Raw genomic sequence first — 21259 nt, forward strand, 5'->3', positions numbered from 1 at the left:
ATACTGTGATAAGCTGCTGCTCAGCAGTTGGTTATGTTGCTGAAATTATGCTATCAAATACACAAACTAAACCACTTTTTTTCTTTTTGATGAAAAAAAAGTAAATCGTTACCATACTTGAAATTTCTCAAATGATATTTTTGTCATCTTTGGAATCATTTATGTTACTGGAAATAAATTGCAAGTCGGACAAGAAGCTGAGCTGGCCAACTAAAGTATTCATGATTCACAAAATTGACTCTAAATTTCTTTATAGTTAAGATGGAGAGGGCATACCAATATATGACTTCAGTGAAATTGATTTTTGTAAGTTGTCTGTTATTTTTAAAATATACAGATGTGCTGTGTAGTTCAGGGTAAATAGTTGTAGGGTTAACTTAGCAGAAATTATTAATCAAACTGTTGAAATTATATTCTCGAACAGCTGTTGAGTGCTTTTTATTTTTTATAATAAAACTTAATATTTAATTGTTAATATAGACATAGATATTATTGGAACATGTTTTATATATTTATGAGAAAAATTCCTCATCTAAGGCAGCACTTGGACATCCAGTGCTCCTTCATGAAGATAACTACTGCTCAGTACATTTACAGTACCTTTTGGATTGATTTGATTGGTTTGATCTTGGGATACCAAATGGTTTACTGCAGTACAGAAATTAAGCATCTTTCCATGGACAAACCATCGTTGGAAGGGCATCAATGCAGAAAAATCAGGAAGAATCACAGCGTATTTTCAGCTATTCATGATATTGCACATAGTGAAGAAGAGTGTGAGGAAAGAAGTCCAGGGAAAAAGAAGGGACTAAATATCTTGACATTAAATTGTACAAAGTTTGTTTCTGTGACTTTAATCTCATCATAAATGGTGCTTAGACGCTGAACTGCTATTAAGTAAAATATTGTTTTTATAAATCAGATGTTACAGTAAAACAATCTTGCAAAATCCTACCTACTATTTTCCTGAATCAAGTAATATTTTTGTGACAGACAAGTTAAATACAATTTAGTTTATTATCAGTCATTATGGTTAGGGTGGACAAAGTAGAGTTTGCAACTGCATTAGTAAACTATGATTTTGCAAGGCTGTAGTAAACACTCCTGTGAAGTAGTAATAGAATCATAGAATGGTTTTATGAGAGAATACATATATTAGAGTACACTTCTGTGTTAAAGCTGCTTAAAAATAGCTGTATTATTTACTGGTCTAGGAAAAAACATAATGGACTATGGGTAAGACATTTTCCCATTCTTAATTAAACTTACAACAGGAAAAACTACCGAAGATATGTTTCAGCCTCAATCCTATATAAAACAATCAAAACAGGGATGTGGGAAAATGATGGAGCAAAGCACAGGTAAGTGTCAAGAAGGGCATGGGTCTTCACCATACATAGCTTCAGGAATTAGGCCAGTGAATCCAGTTGCATTTCTATTTTTTAATGTAACATTTTGGATTATATAGTTCACAATACTACACTACTGCACAAATAAATTTAAAATAATCATGTTGTCATAAGAATATGCTGCACAAAGTACCTGATGCACAAAGTTTAAAATATTCACAAATGTCAGCTATTGTTTTGGAAAAGTAAATATTCTAATAATCAGTGTGACTCAGTTGGAGGCATTCTTCAGCATCCCATGCAAGTAGCAGTATGAGTTGATAAATGTGGGGAAAATTGTGCGTTCACAATTCTCAGTTGCTTTTATCACTTTCTTTTCAAGAAATTCATTTCATGCTCGATGATTAGTTACTGATGAAAATAGGTGCTCATTAGTTTTTCTGTGGTAACGTTATAATGTAGGGTAGGATCCATTGTTGCATGTGCTGTCATAGCATATCTGCTGTAAGTCGTGCTGTCATGAACTATGCATAAACCATTTAATTTTTTGTTTTTTTTCTGGTTAGGGCCCAACAGGTCAAAGCTGCAAGATATGCTTGCAAACTTGAGAGATGTTGATGATCTCCCTTCATTACAGCCATCCGTTGCACCTTCTTCTAGGCCCAGTAGCTCAAGGCTCATTGAACATGAGATAAACAGGACGGATGAAGGTAAGTATTAAAAATGTGCATACACCTTTGTAAAGGGTAGATGTTTATAGTTACTTCTGTCTAAAGATCATTCTCTAAGACTGTCTGAGCACTTTACAAATACTGATTCAGCATTATGAGTTCTGTCTAAGTGTGATAAATGGCATTTCCATTCCTCCCCTCTGGTCACTATTAGTAAGGCCAAGACCCCTACCTAGGTAAAGTCTTGGCTGAATACCGTTGAACATTTGGCACTTGGTGGATATGAGGATCTTAAGTCACTTGCTTTTGTTTGTGCTCAGGCCTGGCAGTCAAGTGTGGAACATAAACTCTCAGGACATAAGGGCATCTGTTTTCTCCCCATGAACATAATTTTAAATGTATGTATATGTATACATATATACACACACATATGTACGTGTTCTTTTTTTAAGTGCAAAGATACAAGCTCTGCAGGTAAACAAAAGGGACTAGGTATAGCTTTTAAATGCATGTGGTGATTGTGTAGTCAATCATACAGAACAATTTACAGCTTGCCAGTATGTTAATTTCCATAATGTGTTCCAAAAATTAAAAAAAATTCTCATAGCAGCTAGTCCAAGTATGGAAAGCCACGCATCTTTGCAATGAGGCATGTGGTTACTGTAGTGTTATGTCTGAAAGTTGCCAAGTCATCTGTTTGATTCAACATTTGAATTGCTATAATATGCAGCACAATAAAATAAATATATGAGGCTACATTAATTTGTGGAAGATCGTATCATGTTCTTTATTTAAATGGTAAATATGTCTTTTGAAAAATGAGCAAAACATGGGTTTCACTTAGCAGTCTTTCAGTGAGCATGAAAAGTAGGTCGGCCAAGTTATAATTAAGATGCATAAAAAGCCCCGGCGTGTGGCATAGTTACCAGAGATCTCAGTAGTTCTATTTCTTAAACACTCAGTGATTTTCTTTATGAAAGAAGGGGGTAACTTAGCAACACTTTGAGAAGTGGAGGAATTTTTTGTTGAATGTTTCCTTTCCAACTTTTCTCACATGTACTGAGCCATATTAGCAGAGCTCTACTTTCATGTCCTTTCCAGAATGTGTTTTTTAATTCAGAGACTCAGATGGACTCTCACAAAAACAGAAGAGGACAGCTGATTATTATCAGAGTTCAGTATTAGAAAAATAAATCTGAGACTCTATGATATTTTTGGCATACAGGTGTTTTTTTTATTCTAGTAACTTTTCAAATTTGATGTCCTATATGTATTGCTTGTTGAGTGGAATATTACACCCTAAGTTCAAAAGAGAGAAAAAGAGAATGGTAGTTTAGGCTCCAGGGTGAAGAAAGGAAGAGATGTTTGTGATTAAAAGGTAATAACTAAGAGACCTAATCAAATGGCAGAGTTTGAAAGGCTTTTATTTGGTTGTAAAAAGTAATAGAAAGCAAACAGGACACTCAATAGAGGTATGAGTGTGGAACGGAAAGAACACAGGAAGATTAGCTTGCTTTACACTGGGCGGACTGGAGAGGAATTGAATAGCATCTGAACCTGATGCCTTTGGGACAAGAGGGAAGCAGCCTGAACAGATCAGGCTATTCATTGTAAACCATAGTTTGCTTGGTTTTAACTTAGTGTTGGTGCTGTTAGACTAAATAAGATGCCGAGAATGAGATGGTTTTTCCTTTCCACTCTCCCTGGTAGCAACAGTATTTGCCAAGGCTTGTATTTACAATGGAGCTAAAAGGGGAAAAAATTGTAATTTACTGAAAAAACCCTTGTAATTTGAGACAAAAGGTGTATAAAATTGAATGAAGTCTCTTGTGTCCAGAAGATAACACATTTTCATCTATTCAGTCCCCCTTTTGTGATGTGTAGACTTGGAGAGCTATTGTACAGGGAAGTTGGTAAAGACACAGCTTCTTTCAAGTTGCACCACTCGGTACACAGTCTTATGTGGTATAAGCCTGTGAACTGTACTCCTCTTAGCCTTTGATCCTCCCATTTCTAGTGAATCTGCCTATGGATGTGTTTATGTTACAGTGACTGGAGCTCCTATAGGTGTGCTATAGCAGCTGTGAACTAGTTAAGTTTGGATACTGCTATAAAAACCTGGAATTCAGTGCTGACTAACCTGTTTAGTAGTTAAACTGATTTTAAAAGTAGTGATGAATTGTCAGCTTCCAGTCATATTGCTAGATTGGAGTGCATGTAAACTGCTTCATTGTAGACATGCTTTTGGATGTGTGGATATGGTTTTAGGAAGGAACAGTCCAGCTGCTCCCACCAGCTATTCTTATCTACATTTTTGCTACTTCTCCAGAGCCTATTTGCATATTTTATAGCTGAGTTGGGGAAGGGCCTGAGCTTTTCTGTGTTACTTTTGCATTATATATGGGTGAATGGTAGTGTACTCCTCCCTCCTGTGGCTAATTACACTTACTGTCTTGAGACATGCACACCTCAAGTGTAAGTATTATGTTCAGAGGATACTGTTTATTGGTAAGTACAGTGATTATCTTTAGAATGGCTATTTTTTATGTGTATCTTTATATTTTTTTCCCCTCGGCTACCTGGGAGACGTTTAGTATTTTGGAAGTGGAAACTATGCTTTTGTTAATCGATGTTGTATAAAACTATGTTTCAGGATATTTTTGTTTTATTTTCTTGCAGTGGAAGCTTTAACATTCCCTCCTTCTTCAGGGAAATCTTTCATTATGGGAACAGATGAAGCCCTTGAAAATGAGCTGGGTCTTGGAGAACTGGCAGGCCTTACAGTAGCCAATGAGGCAGATTCATTGACTTATGATGTAAGTGGTTATTAATGGTAATTCAAGGTCCTTTTGTGGGTAAGTTCTTTAGAATATCTAACGAGATGAAATTTCCCAGATTGGTAGCCAATACTACTAAGTTTTTCTTCCTTTACACATTGTTGTCTTAACAAACATTCACTTCGATTGGTTCTGTTTTTTCCCTAGTATTCTGCGTAGATTAAGAAGCTTCATAAAAATATAATAGACTGAGTACTGTATGTAGGAGTATCTGAACTACAGAATCATTACATTTAATACTATGTACTGACTTGAAGGTTTTGGACTTTGCAGTAGGCCCTTGCTTGATTTCCTGCAACTTTGAACAAGAGAAGTGTCCATAATCCTACTTGAATGCAATTGCTGTTTCTGGAGTTTTCAAGTTGTCTGTATAGACACAACTATTACTATTAGTGGCAAATCCAGATCAGGTGCTAATTTGGGGTCTGAACCTCCTTCCTGCCCCCTGCCCCAAACTGCTTTTCAGGTCTCACTTACCTCACTGTTAGGCTGGCTGCTGTGAGAGCTGTTCTCTCACAGCTTGTGAGAGACTGGTGGGTGAAGAGGAGTGATGGTGGTGCAGACAGGCAGGTGGTGTGTCATGGCTGGGATCTGTTCCCACATCCGCTGCTGCCTGGGGCTGCCCTCCATCTACTTCCCAATTTATAAGCTGATCATCTTGGACTCCTTTGGAAGAACATCTCTGAATGAATGAAGAGCAAATGGAGAATATTATCCTGCCAGAATTGGCATGCACTGTTAGGCTGTCTGAGGTGTCTTTGTGGCTTTCATAGATGTGACACAGGACCTGTGCTGCTGTTATGGCAGCTGGAGGACAGGCAGGGTTCCCTCCATCACTTAATCGGCATTAGATGCCTGTGCTGAGGCAACCAAGTTCCTCTCCAGATATTTGTGGATACTCTGTACATCTTGTACCCTTTTTGCTGAGACTTTCTTGGCCAATCTCCAGAAAATCTGCCAGAGCTGCTAACTTTGCAGTCCTGCCCCTCCTTGCACCAGCTCAAGCATGTGTCTGTTCCCTCGTTGAGCCAACTCAGCTCAGTACACTGGCAAAAAACCTGACTTGTCTTCCTGAGCAAGACAGTACATAATTACTAAGAAGTATGATGAAACTAAACGTGCTGTTTGTTACAACTCCTTTCTTATTGTGTAAAATCTGTAGAACCTGTTAATTGGAGCATATTTTTATTACTAAATCCAGAAGTAACAGAGCTTAAGAAAAAGCACTTGTGTTGTTAAACCTTCCCCCCCTCCCTCACCCCACATTCCAGAATGAAATGTAGGTTCTTGAAGTAGCTCAGAATAGTTGTCTCTTCTTTGCAGTTAATGATACTAAATCATTCGGAATTATCTGTAGCTTTCAACATAATGAAATAATCAATATTTGAGTCACAATTGTTTGTTTTCCTGGTTTTCCATAACCACCATCAGCAGTCATTATGGGAAGGTAAATTTAAATATGGCAGTGTTGACTGACAGAGTGATAAAAGTCTGTTTAGCATTTTATGTCAACATTTGTTCAGAGAGCAATGTTGAAGTAACTGTTATTTTTTTTAAGGGCTTTCTGTTTGTATCTGTTAAAATGCATTTATTGCCACATAATTATGTCTGTAAATATGATAGCTTATTGCTCACCAGTTTTGGGGGGTTCCTTGTGGGTTTGGGTTTTTTTCTGGCAAGCTTTACTTGTCTTGCATTATTACAGAGCTTGTGTTGCCTTAGGTGAGTTAGGTTGTGTTCCTTTCTGTGCTGCTAGACACTTCTCTATTTCTCTTAGATCTTTACTTCAGAGATGCCCTGTCAGTGGTACTTCGGATATTCAGGGACCACAGCTTGGTTGAGTCAGGCCATGTTAATGAGTGAGCCAGTAGGTATAGATCAAATTTCAAATACCAAACTAAGTTCACAGCAGTATCAGTCAAAAAGGTACTTTTCAGTTTTTACATTGTATAACTTGACAGACACATGGAGTATTTCAGATTTGCACACAATATATTACTGTGGATGCAACATTACTGGTTGCCTTTGTGGAATACATCTGCCTTTGTTCTCATTTTGAATTGTCTGATCAGTGTTAAAGGGACTTTTGCTCAAGAGCAGCTTGCTATGAGAAGTGGGTGAGGTAATTTGACATCTTCTGAAAATGCCAAACTAAATTTCTGATTTCTTCCTTTCCTTGTGCCTTCCAGAATACTTACAAGTTTGGCGCCTTTTTTTTTTTTTTTTTTATTAGATAGCAAACAATAAGGATGCATTGAGAAAGACTTGGAACCCCAAATTCACATTAAGAAGTCACTTTGATGGAATAAGAGGTCTTGCTTTTCATCCAGTTGAACCAGTCTTAATAACAGCTTCAGAAGACCATACATTAAAAATGTGGAATTTACAAAAAACAGCCCCAGCAAAAAAGTAAGATTGTTTTGTTTCAAAAAACATTTTCATTCATGGGGAAAAAAAAAAAATTGTAGATGCCACTTCACTGCATGGCCTTTGTTGTTAATGGAAATTTTTCCTTGAACTCAAGAGTAGGAAAACAAGCTCTTAGAGAAGAATGGAGATTTCTAAAGAGTGCCAGAAGAAATCCATGTGTGTTTGTGAATGTGTTTTGTTTGTGAAAATGAAAACCATTCACTTTTTTGTATTTTCTGTGTAGATAACATGGCAAATTAATTTACTAGTGAAAATATTTGAGTGTGGCCTGTTAGTGTGCTTTCATGTGTATATAATTGTATAAAAATGCATTTTTATATATACGTGTACACATATATGCATATAGATGTGTATAGCTTTAAACTTTGAGATGTTGCTAGGTTCCTTTGTACACTGTCTTTTGCATGTTGTTGGGGATTTGCAGAAATTAGAGCAAATTCATAGTGGGGCTAACATAGTAAGGGAGTACATCATACCTTTTAGGAGGACTGGGCAAAGCATGTGGTGGTCTTGCAGTCTGTAATGAGCACTGGATTGGTAAAGTCCAGAGCAGCAGTTGTTGAAGTGGCTTGTAACTGTGCTACAGCATTGATATAAAACCAAGGTGTCATAAGCTCCTTTGCTCTGGGTAGGGATTTGGAACACTTAATTATATATTCCATGTGATGCTGATGGCCCTCCACTCCTTCCCTACAATTGAAGTATCTACCTACTGGTTTGACTGGTGTGTGAGAGTTTGTGGCCTCTCTACCTTGAAGGTCTTTAAACAAAAAAACCAAACCAACAAATCCTATCATATTTGGAAAGAATGCAAAGAATTCCTAGACATATGAAAAATCATGTTGGGAGAGGAAGTTGTGGGGAAACACTTCAAAAGACGTAGCAGTGATTTTAAGAATTTAGCAATTCTGGCACATTATGGTAAAGCATTTTGTAAGATCATATACATGCTAACATTTTCTTGTACTTCATTTAGGAGTGCTTCTCTTGATGTAGAGCCAATATATACCTTCAGAGCACATAAGTGAGTATTTCCTCAGAAACACTGTCATATTTTGAGAAATAGGTGATTTTTAAACAGACGCAGAATCTTTTTAAAAAGTAATTTCCACCTTGTCAGAAAGTGATTGCTTGTGATGCTTTTAGTTCCCATGCTATTTAAAGTATCTGCATATGTTCATCTCCTTTCTGCATAATTATTTATGTCTGGAGCTAGGTACACCACAGTTTTAAAAAGAAAAACCTACAAATTATATAGTTCATGTTCGATTAGGTGTTCTGTTCATCATTGCAGCTTTTGCCTCTGTCAGATATGTGCATCTGTAAAATGAAGCTGCTTGCAGTGAATTTAAATCTACTGAACTGATTTCATGAAAGAGCCTTAGATCTTTAAAAAAGGGAAAAAAGCTGTTTATGCAAAATAACAAAGCCTATAGTTTAAAAGCATGACACTTTTTACTTTTCATGTGCATAATGATTAAATTGTCCTGATTGTAGTTACAGTACCAAATACTGTGGAGGTTTTTTTGTGGGAAGTGTTGTAGCATATGGTCTGACTATGCAGAATTTTTATTGCAGTCGTGCAGCAAGTGAATTGTATCCAACGGGGAAATGTGAAGATTGTTGATTTTTTTTGTTGGTTTTTTTTTTTTGTTGGTGTTTTTTTGTTGTGTTTTTTTTGTTTTTTGTTTTTTTTTTTTTTTTTTTTACATAATGAAAATGTTAATAGTCAACATTTCTTTGTGGGGGGACTTCTTCCAGTGGACCAGTGCTCTGTGTAGTGATGAGCAGTAATGGTGAACAGTGTTACAGTGGGGGAGCAGATGGCCTCATCCATGGCTGGAATACAACCAACCCAAACATCGATCCCTATGACTCTTACGGTACGTCACTGTCACACTCACCAGTGAAATGATATATTTAGTGACATTAATGTTATGTGGCTAAAATAGTAAAATTTGTAGGTAATGCTTCTTTGAGAATTTAAAAGAGAAAATTGAATGGCTTCAATTACTTTTAGTAGTACTGATCCTGGTTCATGAGAAGATAGAATTTGTCAGTTTCTTTAAAAAGGCCTTGATCTCATCACAATTTTGAGAAACACCTAGGTTGAAAAAGTACAGGATTAAACCTGATACTTGGCAAGTACAACAAATATGTATTTTAATGTTCTTTTCTTCAACAAATCTCTGTGCAGCTGAGATAAAAAGAGGTCGTATAGTCTGAGACCAAAGTTGTTAATGTTGCCTGCAAACAGCTAAAAAGGCCCAGTTTGGTAAGATTTACCAGATCTGAACAGACATCAGCCTTGTGTCTGTGTTCTAAAACATTTTTCACTTCTCATAGCTTCAGATGCGGTTGGCCTCAAAGCTGGCTTTTGGGAAAAGGGACTGATGTTCCATTAATGGTTTTTTTGAGAGTGAATTTTAAAATCAAAGTGTGTTTTTCAAACTTTGATACTGCCCCTTCTGCTGAGAAATTGTTTTGTTCCATTAGTTGTAAACTGCATAACTGAATGCCACATGTGCTGATGAAATTCAAGCATCTTCATACAAGAATAATTGAGACTTCTGTATTGCTATGACCTGATTGATCTTGGTTGTTTTATGGACTGGCTTTTTAAGGTTGGTCCATAAACACAGACCAAGATGCAACTATTGACTTAATTCAAATTTTGTTTTGAAATGTGTTTTCTTGTGTTTTGTTTGCAGATCCTTCTGTTCTAAGAGGTGCTTTTGTAGGCCATACAGATGCAGTGTGGGGTCTGGTTTACAGTGGAGCACACCAGCGTTTGCTATCCTGTTCAGCAGACGGTACTATACGTCTATGGAAAGCTACAGAAATTGCTCCAGCTCTCAATATATTTAATGATAATCAAGGTACAGAAAATTGCCCTACCTTAAAGTGCATGAGCATCACTATTCAGATTGCCATAATTTTGGCTACTGAATAGAAATCTATCTTGTTTGATTTGCTGGATTTTATATTGTTATGAATGTTTTTGGGAAGAGTAAATTTTGGATCCCTTCTCCTTTGACGCCAGCTGAATAGATACCTACACACAGGGGGACAGTCACTTGCATCTAAAAGCCAACTGCTGCAGATGATCTGCTGATGTTACTAGAACCATGGAGTATAATGTGTCAACTCTGTAGTTCAGATTCAAACTGAGTTTCCATTAGGCCCTTGCTTTTGGTTTGTCCAGAATAAAGAAACCCTTTCTTCCCCCAACAGAGGTTTGGAGTAGTCAGTGCTTTGTCTCAGGCCCGTGTCATTGTACCTTCCAGATTATGTTCCTTGTGCCTCTAACATACATATTCTAGTTGAATTTCTGAGTTTGTGCATTAACTAAATAGCAATAACACTGCTACACAAAAACTAACTCCAGTTACTGAAATGTCACGCACAAATCAAAATCCTACTGTTTAGAGCCTAATTGCTTGAAGTTGCTGTCTAAGTGCTCTAGAATGAGCCTGTTGACATTGCCAAACTCTCTTAGAGCTGATGGTCCTAAAGGCAACCCACGAACCAAGACAGTTCCTTGGCTCTTCAGAACAACTTTGAGGCCAAATAAACTTCGACATAACTGAACAGACTTACTGAATTACGGTGTAAAGCTGGTCGGATCTGCCGTTACATGTTAGTTAATATAGACTGAGCAAAACAGAAATGTTTCATGTGTTTTAGTTCTTGCAGAACTATGTTTCCCAAGGTCTGCAGGGTTCTGTGAAAAACATAACTGGTTTGCTGCCAGCTTGCTTACCTGTCTACTTTGAAAACTTCCTGGTAGTGTTTTCTTTTTGTTTGGGTTTTTTGTTTGTTTGTTTTGTTTTGATTTTTGTTTGTTTGGGTTTTAATTGTTAAATTAAGGGGGGAGGGGGAGTATTCTTCCCTCACAGGAGTTAATCTTGGGGTTTTTTATATTCCAAACCGGAATGAAACCCAGTTGTGAAATTCAAAGATCCTCCTTTGAAACTGAGTTTTCCTATGGCTTATTGAGAACCTTGAACAAACTCTCTAAAATATCTAGCAGTCATCATTTAAGTTCTTTAGATTAACGATTGTAGGCTTACCAGGAAGCTGCAAATAAGCAGGTGTGGCACTGGTAGAAAAGGTCACTTCAGAAACAATACATGCTTTCTTCTTACACCAATCCTTTTTGGCTTTTTTGGAGTACCTCTAGATAAGTACCACCATTGCTGACCAGCATTCTTGAGGTCATATGTCCAAAAAAGATGTTTTTCCCATGAATCTTAGGTTTAGAAAGAGGCGATGATATTCCTGCGTTATCTGGATCCATGGATTAGGTTGATTAACAGTCAGTGTTTCACATTTCCTCCTGGCATCTGTTGCAACCGCTGGTGTTCTTTCACTTAGCAGGTGGTGAACAGGACATTTTAAGAGAAAAATTTTAAGGGATATTTTCTATACCCAAGCTCTGCTGATTTGGCCTTCTGTCCTATAGTGCTCAGGTAGCTACAGTGTAAGAAGTTCAGATGTATACCATAATAGGCAGGATGGACGAAGCCTTGTAATATGAGTTTACAAAGTATTTATGCAACTTTCCGTGCTCCATGCTGATAGTGTCAGCATATAAAACCTGCACCTGGAAAGCTCTGGAGTTTTTTAAGCTCTGAATTTGCCCAGGTTAATAATAACATTAATCATCTCTCATGTAGATGGTTTTACCACTTCAATTTTATGTCCTTTTACTTGATGCAATGGAGGTTTGTTTGAGATTTAAAGGAAGAAAAAGAAGGGGTCAGGGTGTTTTGCTTTCTTAATTTCAAAGTAGATTTCTGTCCAGCTGCAGTTTCAGATGCAGCATCTTAGTAAAGAATGTTGATATGTGTAACAAAAATAGGATTAAAATAGTGATCATACAGGGCAATCTATTTAGATCGGTATAATGTAGATTTTAAAATGTAACATTTCCTTTCATAATCATGGCCCTTATGATATTGAAGTCCTTACTGGTTGGGTTTTTCGTTTGTTTTTTGGTTTTTGTTACACCAACTAAATCTTATGGAAATGTTCTCTACATTGTTTTCTAGAAATGGGAATCCCTTCGTCAGTTGATCTTGTGAGCAGTGACCCAAGCCTCATGGTAGCATCATTTAACAGTGGACACACTAGCATTTTTAACATGGAGACACGGCAACGAATTCTTACCCTGGAGTCCAGTGTGGATACTAGTATGTATTTGGAAAAGAAAAAAAAAAAAAAAAAAAAAAAAAGGCTTGTTTAAGATCAATACTGGTGATAGTCTTTTCAGTGTTTCCAATTAGGCAGTGTCATGATAAATTATAACATGAATTATGTTACAAGCTGTGTTTTTGAGATGTAAGAGTAAATTATTACTACTACAGCAGACCTTGTGGGTATTTCAGTAGCAGAAGAGTACATGTACTTTTGAATGAAGGTAGAAGAAACAAGCCCACACTATCTGAGTTCCTCTTCAAGGAACAGTAGCACAAGGAAAAGCACAGGTTTCTTCTATACAGCCTCATGATCTTTGCAGCTTCAAGATTTCCATTCTCTCCATAGTCAAAATTGCAAGATAGAGGTAATATCAGGAAAATCTAAAGTTGAATTTATTAAAATTTGGGAGTTTGTGTTTGTGGATTCTTTTTTCCTATTTTATTTTCTTCCCTTTTCTAAGTTTTATGTATACTCTTGGTTCATTTGCAGTTGGGCTTTAGTTGAAGTTTTCACTGTAGAAGAAAAGCAAAGCTCCAGTGGAAGAGTATTCATAAGGTCCAATATAATGCCTTGGATCATGGCAGTGTCCAATATCAGAAGTTTTAGAGGAAAATGTAAGGAGCCTGCTATCAGTAAATTATTTTACCCTGGCATTAGAAAAGAGACAGGAATGAGCTGAAGCATGAAGTTCCATATTCAGGCTAAAATGGTAGCCTGTTAATAATATAAACTTCAGTCTTTTTAAAAAATTTGATAATTTTTCCCCTGAAAGTTTTGTAACTGAATTCTACCATTTAATTATATTTTTAAAAGGGAGTAAGCCCTTCCTGTTGGCTTTGCTTGTCTGTTTTAAAATAGTTAAATTACTCTGTCATTTTATAAGAGGGAATGGAAAGTACCATTTCCCTTCTTTATATTATTCCTTACTGTGCAGGATTTCCTTTTTTAACCCTGTCTGAAAAAACAGTCTTTCCTTTTTTATTCCTGTCTGAAAAAACAGTCTTTAATCAGTTATATCTACTCTGTGGAAGTTACCTTTCTTCTCTCTTTTTTTTTTCTTCTATTTTTTTCATCACCTCCTCCTTTCTGTAATTCAGTAATATTCCTTTAAGAAAACGAGACTGTGTATGGCAACCAGCAGTCCCTGTTTAGTATATTTAGTTATGTAACAGTACTATAAAGCTTACATGTATTTAAAAAAAAAAATATTATTTCTACAAGAAGTAGGCAAGAATCACCTGAAATAACCTACCACCACCACTTAGGGACTCTGCTGTTCAGTATAAGCTTCACTCTACTTGCCATTTTAAAACTGTGAGGATAGCTGGCTGTGATGCAGTCTCATGTGCTTTTAGTAATTTTAGGGGGGTTTATTAATATGAATGTGTTTTTTCCTTAATTTGCACTTCCATAATTTTGAAGTGTCCTGTGGATGCTGACACTACTTGACAGTTCAGATTTTTATAGAAAGATGTAAATTGATGTCTTTACCACCTTAGTAGCAAGTGGTCCTATACTAGTACTCTATTTTGTTTATTTTAGTAAGAATTTTGATTAGATGATGTGAGTGTTCTTTGGCGGCAGTTTAACTAAATACAGTCAACTCCCACATGAAAGAAGATAAGTGTATTTTGCTGTTCTGTGAAGTGGCTATTTGTGTTTTTGTGGTAATTATGCCTCTTAAGCCCACACTTGCAATAGGCTGTGCATCAGAGCAATGCCTAGATTTCTAGTCAAAAAAGTCCTATACTTTATTGGGGGGGGCGGGAGGGGCGGGCGGGGAGTGGCGTGTATGTGTATATATATGATATGTCAAGATTCTTGAAGGCTAGGAAGGTGGCTCTCCTGTGAATAGTCTAACATCCTTTTCTTCAATAAGAATTTTAATCCATGTATATCAAATAGTAGTAGGTGGGTTTTGCTCTGTGAGGGTGAGGGCATGGGATCTTGTTTGCTTGGAAACATGCTGCCTGTGGCGTTAATTTTCCCGTACTGTCTGTATGTTATGAAAAAAGTTTGGCTTTACAAGAAGAGGAGTGTGGAGGTGGGGAAGTGAGAAAAGGTATTTTCACTCACTTTTTGGCTTCACGTTCTTGGCTGATGCACCCATCTAAAATCATGGCCAAAAGTTGAACCTTATTTGTTCGTATTTACACTCATACATATGGTTTATATATGCCTCTGTGTGTGTGTAATTTGGAAAGTATTTTAGATTAAACCACATAAGATGCTGGCTGAGAATTTCCATTATATAAAGGAAAAAATTACTTTGCAAATAAGATTGATTGCATATTTATTTCTTAGTAGCAGTATTTCAAAGAACTTAGCAATTTACATGTATTGATATGTGTGGGTTTTTTCTTAGCAGTCAGTTCCTCCTGTCAGATAAACAGAGTCATCAGCCATCCAACTCTTCCAATTAGTATCACTGCTCATGAAGACAGACACATCAAATTCTACGACAACAATACAGGTATGCATCTTTTCAGCAGGTCCTAGTCATAGCCGTTGTATAACATAAAACATAAATGGAATTTTATTATGATTAATATTATTCACATAAATGCTGAGGGGTGTCAAGAATTGGATATCCTCTGAAACAGAAATCTCTCATCACCAGTAGAGCCCAAAGATTGCCAGCCCACTTAAAAGGAACCTGCATCATCTTCTATCCATTCTTTTAAAATTCCTTATGTATGGGAGTTATCAATATTTCACATAAAAAGAAGCTTTTTCAAAATCTTCATGTGCTTATGTTCATGTTTCTTCTGTGATGTTGTCTGTGTTATTTTGATCTGAGGGCAGGAAGCTCTGGCACTCCTTTAGTGCTACCAAGACCTCTGCCTGATGGCTTGGAGGTAGAAGTTCCCTTCTAGGCATCGTTCTCAATTTGATCCACTGTATTTCTCTAGATCTCTGACTTCTGCAGAAAGAGCTGGACAGCTTATACTTTTTGAGAATTGCACTGAGATGTGTAATTATAAACCTTTTAGGTTTTAAAGGACTTTTTGATAGGAATGGTAGTATTAATCTGGTATTCTGACTGTGGATCTTGATAATCTTCAGTTTGTGACTTCTCTGCTTCCAGGTCACACTGACTTAAAAGTTAAATTGACGTCTTTCAATACTTTTGTTATTTTAAGGTTTCTACTCTCCAGATGTATATTAAATAACAAGAAGTGAAAGGACCTAATGGAAGCTGAAGAAAAAGCTGAAAATAGCTGATTTGTTTGATGATGTAGTTCTGTAATAAATAGGAGAGGAAACGGCCATGCATTTTTTTTCCCCTGGTTTATTATTTTCTGCAACAAAAAACCCCACATTTGACCCGTGATTTCTTCTTTTTAACATTAAATCATTATTGTAATTATAATAAGCTGTAATAGAACATTAATTCTGAGATGACTAAAATTATCCCATATTCTTATGTAGTTTATATTTATTGCTTATTAGTATACTCAGCCCCTGCCCTCCTTCCCAGTCAAGATCTTACTCCTGAACTTGCTTAATTCACTTAATGGGCAGATACTTAAAATGCACAGTGATTGCAGCTTCTCGGTGGTTTTGCAGACATAAAACAAAGGTCTAACAAAGTTGGTGATAGTGGTACTGTGGCTCTCCTGAGACTATAAACATTAAAAGAATTACTTCTTGCAAAATTTTAATGATTCAATCACGGGGACAAGATCTTGTATTTATAATATGAACTGCAGTAGGGTTTAAGCAGTGAATACAGATAACAAAGTAAATTGCAGAAAATAATGTAAATAAATTTTTTCTTTCAAAGGAAAATTGATCCACTCCATGGTAGCTCACTTAGATGCAGTTACAAGTTTAGCTGTTGATCCCAATGGCTTGTATTTGATGTCTGGCAGTAAGTACATTCAAATTTCATTTTCTTTTTCTCATAATGGTGGCAGACATGAGAATTATAAAGACAACTGTTTTCTCTTTATTTAGGTCATGACTGTTCAATTCGCTTGTGGAATCTTGAAAGCAAGACCTGCATCCAAGAATTTACTGCTCATCGCAAGAAATTTGATGAGTCCATTCATGATGTGGCATTCCACCCCTCCAAATGCTATATTGCCAGTGCAGGAGCAGATGCCCTGGCTAAAGTATTTGTATGACAGAGTGCTTCCCTTTCAACTCTAGCTTTGTATATATTTAACCAGCTGCACAAAAGAGGAGAGGAGGGCATAAGTCTTCTTATCCTGCCCTGTAATTCAGAGAATGTTTGTAAGTGTTTAGTTTTGCAGGGTGGTGTTTTCTAAATTGACGTTTGTTCTGGTTTCTGTGAGCTCAGCTGGTGCTGAGAGCTTGGAAACTCTCAGTTTCAAATAGTTAAAAAACAAAAGAAATGCTTTTATTTCAGAGGGTGTGAATTTTCGTCCAGGCAGGCCTTGGGTGAAATTAGGTCTATGTATTCTCTATTAATAAAACAGAGTACTGGAAAGAAGGGGTCTAATTGCATCAGGGAGTAGGAAAGGAGGGAAACTTCCTAGGATGCTTTTTATTGAGGAATCTTAGTGTACTTAAAATTAAATCACCTGGAAAAAGTGTCAGTTCACATGCTCATTACTGTGTCATGTGAGAGGTACTTTGTCATTCCTTTGGTATTAATAAACTAAATCTTGTTCAGAGAGTAGTAGTGGATAGTTAATCTCGGCCACCTGGCTGCTAGCCTAAGATAAATGCAATTAAAAGAAAGCAAATTACTAACATAAATTAAAATGCAGTAAAGTTTTTGTTACATCTTCTGTGTTATACACTAAATATTTAGTTTGCAAAAAAAATTATATAATTTTTTAAAGACTGTATTAGCGCGTGGCTAGAAGCTGAGCCTTTAGTCTAGTCCCAATTAACAACAGACTGAAGCAGTCTGTATATACTGTAGTAGCAGATTTAACTTATTCAGATTTATAATGCTGTTTATTCTTGGAGATCTGGCACAAGAAATTATCACAAACCTTTCCAAAGAAGCTGTCCTACAATTTTACTATCAAACATTTATCTCCTCTTGCTTTCCTGCTAAAAAGGGTATCATTCTGGGCATTAAGGATAGCAGTGAAATATTTCTGTTGAAGACTAAACTTATACGTGATGCTGTGTATGAGTCCTACTAGTGCAATAGGTGGGAACTATACAAAGTTCCATCAGTTTGAGAGATTCTGCTACTTCTAGAGGTATTTTCCAGCTTCACCATTTGTGGAACTTTTTAACTTGTCCACTTCACTGGGCATATCGTGCCATTGATCAGGTTACCTGAAGAGTGACTGCTTCTTGTAATTAATTACTCAACAGACGTGCTTTGTTTATGAAATCAGAGTTTCTCTGTTGATATAAATAACAAATAACTTTTAATCTGATCTTTTAGTCTTTTTATCCCTTCTTAAAGAGGGAGGTGAGTGGATTCTTTTCTGTTGTGTGTCATCATCAGAGTTATTACTGCTGATAAGCTTGAAGTTGGTGTTTTCCTCTAATGGGAATAGAAAGCAGAATTTCTGTTGGAGATGATTTCTGGTGCTGATGAGAGTAGGAAAGAACCCAACACAACTCTTCTACATACCAGCCTGAGGTTAAGACTGGAAACTGATAAATAAATCTTTACCTTTAAACTGACACTTTTTAAAAAGGAATCATTGAAAGATACCAATATAGGGTTTGACTGTGTTGTTTTTAGAGTGGCATTTGGGGATGGGACCACATTTGAAGCTGATCTCAGAGTTTAAATCAACTGTATTATTTAGAATAAAAGGTTGACCTGTGCTGTTTGAGCCTGCAACACATTATATTTACTGCTAAAATATCCTGGAATACCTTTTATTGCTCAGAATATTCAGATATGTCACTTCATCATATTGATATGCAATATATTTCCATAGATAAGATTAGAACTTTTACCATGAAACAGATGACTACAATAGTAATTCAGATTATTTAGTTTTTATAAAGTGTTTTGGTTATGATGGAAAGGGGGAAACTTGGCTGCAAAACTGAGCATTCAACTTTGTGAGAGTTCTGTGTACTTGACTCATATTTCTTTCAGTGTCATTATTTTATTTCTTTTTGAAGAGGAAATTACAAAGATTTATTTGAAAAATTCTAAAAGTTATGTATATTATATATGTGTATATATATTGTAAACATGTATTAAATGTGTCTGGTAAGGGAAGACTCCATGGGTGCATTTTAATGTTTTAGTATTAAGAGTTCTCTTGAGTTTGTGTATACAAAGCGTAATGGTGTGAGTATGAAATGAATGTTGTGCTTTTGCTTACACAATACAATATGTAGTTACAGTTGTTTAAATTGCTGTACATAAAACTAATAGGCCGGCATGCTTGTTTTTAAAGACTGTCATTCTGATTACAATTCGAATGTAAGAAGTGGCTGTTGAAATGTGAATTGAAAGATATTTCCTTCTCACTATTGAGCTCTTGCTCAAATGGAAAAGTGATTTTTTTTTTTTAATTTTTTTTTTTTAAAGCTGGCAATAGCTAGAGGATGAGGTGCCTTTAAAAAATCAAAACAAAACAAATGTAGCCTTACAAAGAGGTTGTGGAGTATATATATTTTTGTGCTGGTCTTCATAATCGATGTCAATGTCTTTTTACTGTACTTGCTCACATACTTGTAGGACTGCAGGGTATTGTGCATGAGCCTGTCAGATCTTCTGAACATCATCATAGGAGTTAGGGATGAAAAAATTATTTAGGTTTTCTAGTCCATCTGCTTGCTAAAGCAGGGTTGTAAACTTGTGCATTTTAATATTGTCTTGGCCAGTGAGGTTTTATGTATGTTCTAAACAATTAGGCTTGCTTTCGAAGATTATTTCAACACTTACATCTCACTGACAGGAGGATTTACGTGATGTTTAGTAGTTCTTTTTTGTCACTTCATGCCAGTATTCTAAGCCATGTTTTGTGCCATTTTACATATTCCTCATCACCTTTGTAATTTGGAACCTGCAGGCACGCACTGGTTCTAACTGTATATTTCCATTCCTTTCCACTTTCTTCAAGCTATTTTGTAGTCTGCTTTTTTTACACAACTTTTTCTCGTTTTCAGTTTTCTAGCTCAGTTTTCCATAGCTTGGTGCCTACAACACCATTCCACATGGATGATTTGTTGGACTTAGTCTGAAGGTCATCTGTTAAGTGTGGGTTTTGTTTGTTTGGATTTTTTTTTTTCCTCCAACATGATGCTTTTGTGTAGGAAGACCAAACTTTTGGTCTTCTGGCTAATGTCTCACAAACCCGAATCATATTTATTTCTGAAAACTGTTTTAAATAACTTTGAGCATTGTTGCTTCTTAAGTTTCTTCTTCACTTTCAGTATGTTGTTATGATTCTTTTGCAGCTAGATACTTAATTCCTGTTTCATGATTATCCTGGGTTTTATAAGCTTGGAACTTCTGAGCTCTGAGGGCACTAAATTATTTTTATTTTTTTCCCTTTTATGTGCAGTTCTTCCTGGTTCAATGTAATTGGTAACTTCATGAATGTGATACATATATCTGTTGAAGATGTAAACAAAACTGGACCTGAGGCTTATTCTTGCAAAAAAGCATTTTTGTGCAACATCAGTATATGGCATTTTACTGTTACTATTCTTCCAATATCTAATTTACATGGTACATTTTTTAATGGTTAACTCATAATTTTTTGTGTATGTTAGCCTGTGCTACTGATTTTACTATTTTTCCGATATCTAATTTACATGGTACATTTTTTAATGGTTGACTCGTATAATCTTTTTTTGTATATTAGCCTGTGCTACTGATTTTGGTTTTACTAACTAATTTAATGGGAGAATTTTCAATCCTTCCATATGTTGAAAATTCATTCACTAGGTTTAAATACTCTCATTTTTATTTCTAATTTACTTCACTGTGCTGTTTGCTTTCACATATTTGATTCAGTTACCAAAATGCTTGCACAAAATGATTTGGAGCTGGAAGAAGCTCTAGATATAATTATATTGTGGAAAACATTTTCTTCACTCTTACAAAATCCTAGTGTCTGCATATTTTTTTTGTGCCTCAAAGAGAAAACTTTAGACATACCATGTAAAAGATTTTACTACTTGTAAGAAAATCACCCAAAGAATATTTTGGGATCTCATTCATCTTTATTTTGATAAAATATGTTCTTTAGCAAGAAGCCTGTAGAACTATATGCCATGTACTGTAGGTTATATGTTAGGCCATATGTTTTCAAATAATGTTATGTTAAAGCAGTCCCATATGTAATGTGTTTGAGCAAGTGTGTGATGTTCACCCTACAGCTTTGTGATTAGGTCATACAACACCATTTTGCAGATGTGAATTTAAAGTAACCAGAAACTTCTCCTTCTGAATAAATGTATGAGATAAAGGACTTAGTTACACCACCTTTTTTCAGTACACCTGTTTGATCACAGATGTTCCCTTTCCCCACCTCCTTCCTCATGTTTTAACAATGTAATTTTGGGGAGCAGCAATTTCCATAAACTGATGTGTCATTTGAGCAGTGTTTGATTGGCAGAAGTGTTAGTCCATCGCAAAGGAAACAAAAAATTAAAAAGCAGGCATAGCCATCAGATAAGCAGGTTTGGGGTTTGTTTTAATGCCTTTAAAGATCTGTATTTGGAAGCGTTTGCAGGCTGTGGTTTGGCAGTGTCTTTGCAGACTGTCCTAGGGAGCCTAATTGACACCTATGTGAAATATCTAGTAAACCTAGTAAAACCTAGTAATGTGGGTTGAGTTAAGGAAGAAAATGCAGACATT

General features: G+C 36.1%; 1 protein-coding gene across 5 annotated transcripts in view; it reads left to right on the forward strand.

Moving 5' to 3' along the window:
* Positions 1–18664, forward strand: part of STRN (striatin) — a 64365-nt gene extending 45701 nt beyond the window's left edge. For 2 of the 5 annotated variants that reach the window (XM_049830760.1, XM_049830758.1), the window contains 10 exons: positions 1916–2059; positions 4700–4836; positions 7091–7266; positions 8264–8311; positions 9049–9170; positions 9999–10166; positions 12342–12482; positions 14855–14962; positions 16277–16363; positions 16450–18664. In XM_049830760.1, the coding sequence (XP_049686717.1) occupies positions 1916–2059; positions 4700–4836; positions 7091–7266; positions 8264–8311; positions 9049–9170; positions 9999–10166; positions 12342–12482; positions 14855–14962; positions 16277–16363; positions 16450–16619 (1301 nt within the window). In that variant the 3' untranslated portion in view covers positions 16620–18664. Of the gene's footprint in view, positions 1–1274; positions 1362–1915; positions 2060–4699; positions 4837–7090; positions 7267–8263; positions 8312–9048; positions 9171–9998; positions 10167–12341; positions 12483–14854; positions 14963–16276; positions 16364–16449 lie in introns of all 5 variants that reach the window. The other 3 variants (XM_049830757.1, XM_049830756.1, XM_049830759.1) reach the window with 3 other exon arrangements.
* Positions 18665–21259: the final 2595 nt, after the last annotated feature.

This window comes from Accipiter gentilis, chromosome 28, assembly GCF_929443795.1.
Source record: "Accipiter gentilis chromosome 28, bAccGen1.1, whole genome shotgun sequence".
In the NCBI taxonomy this organism is placed as follows: Eukaryota; Metazoa; Chordata; class Aves; order Accipitriformes; family Accipitridae; genus Astur; species Astur gentilis.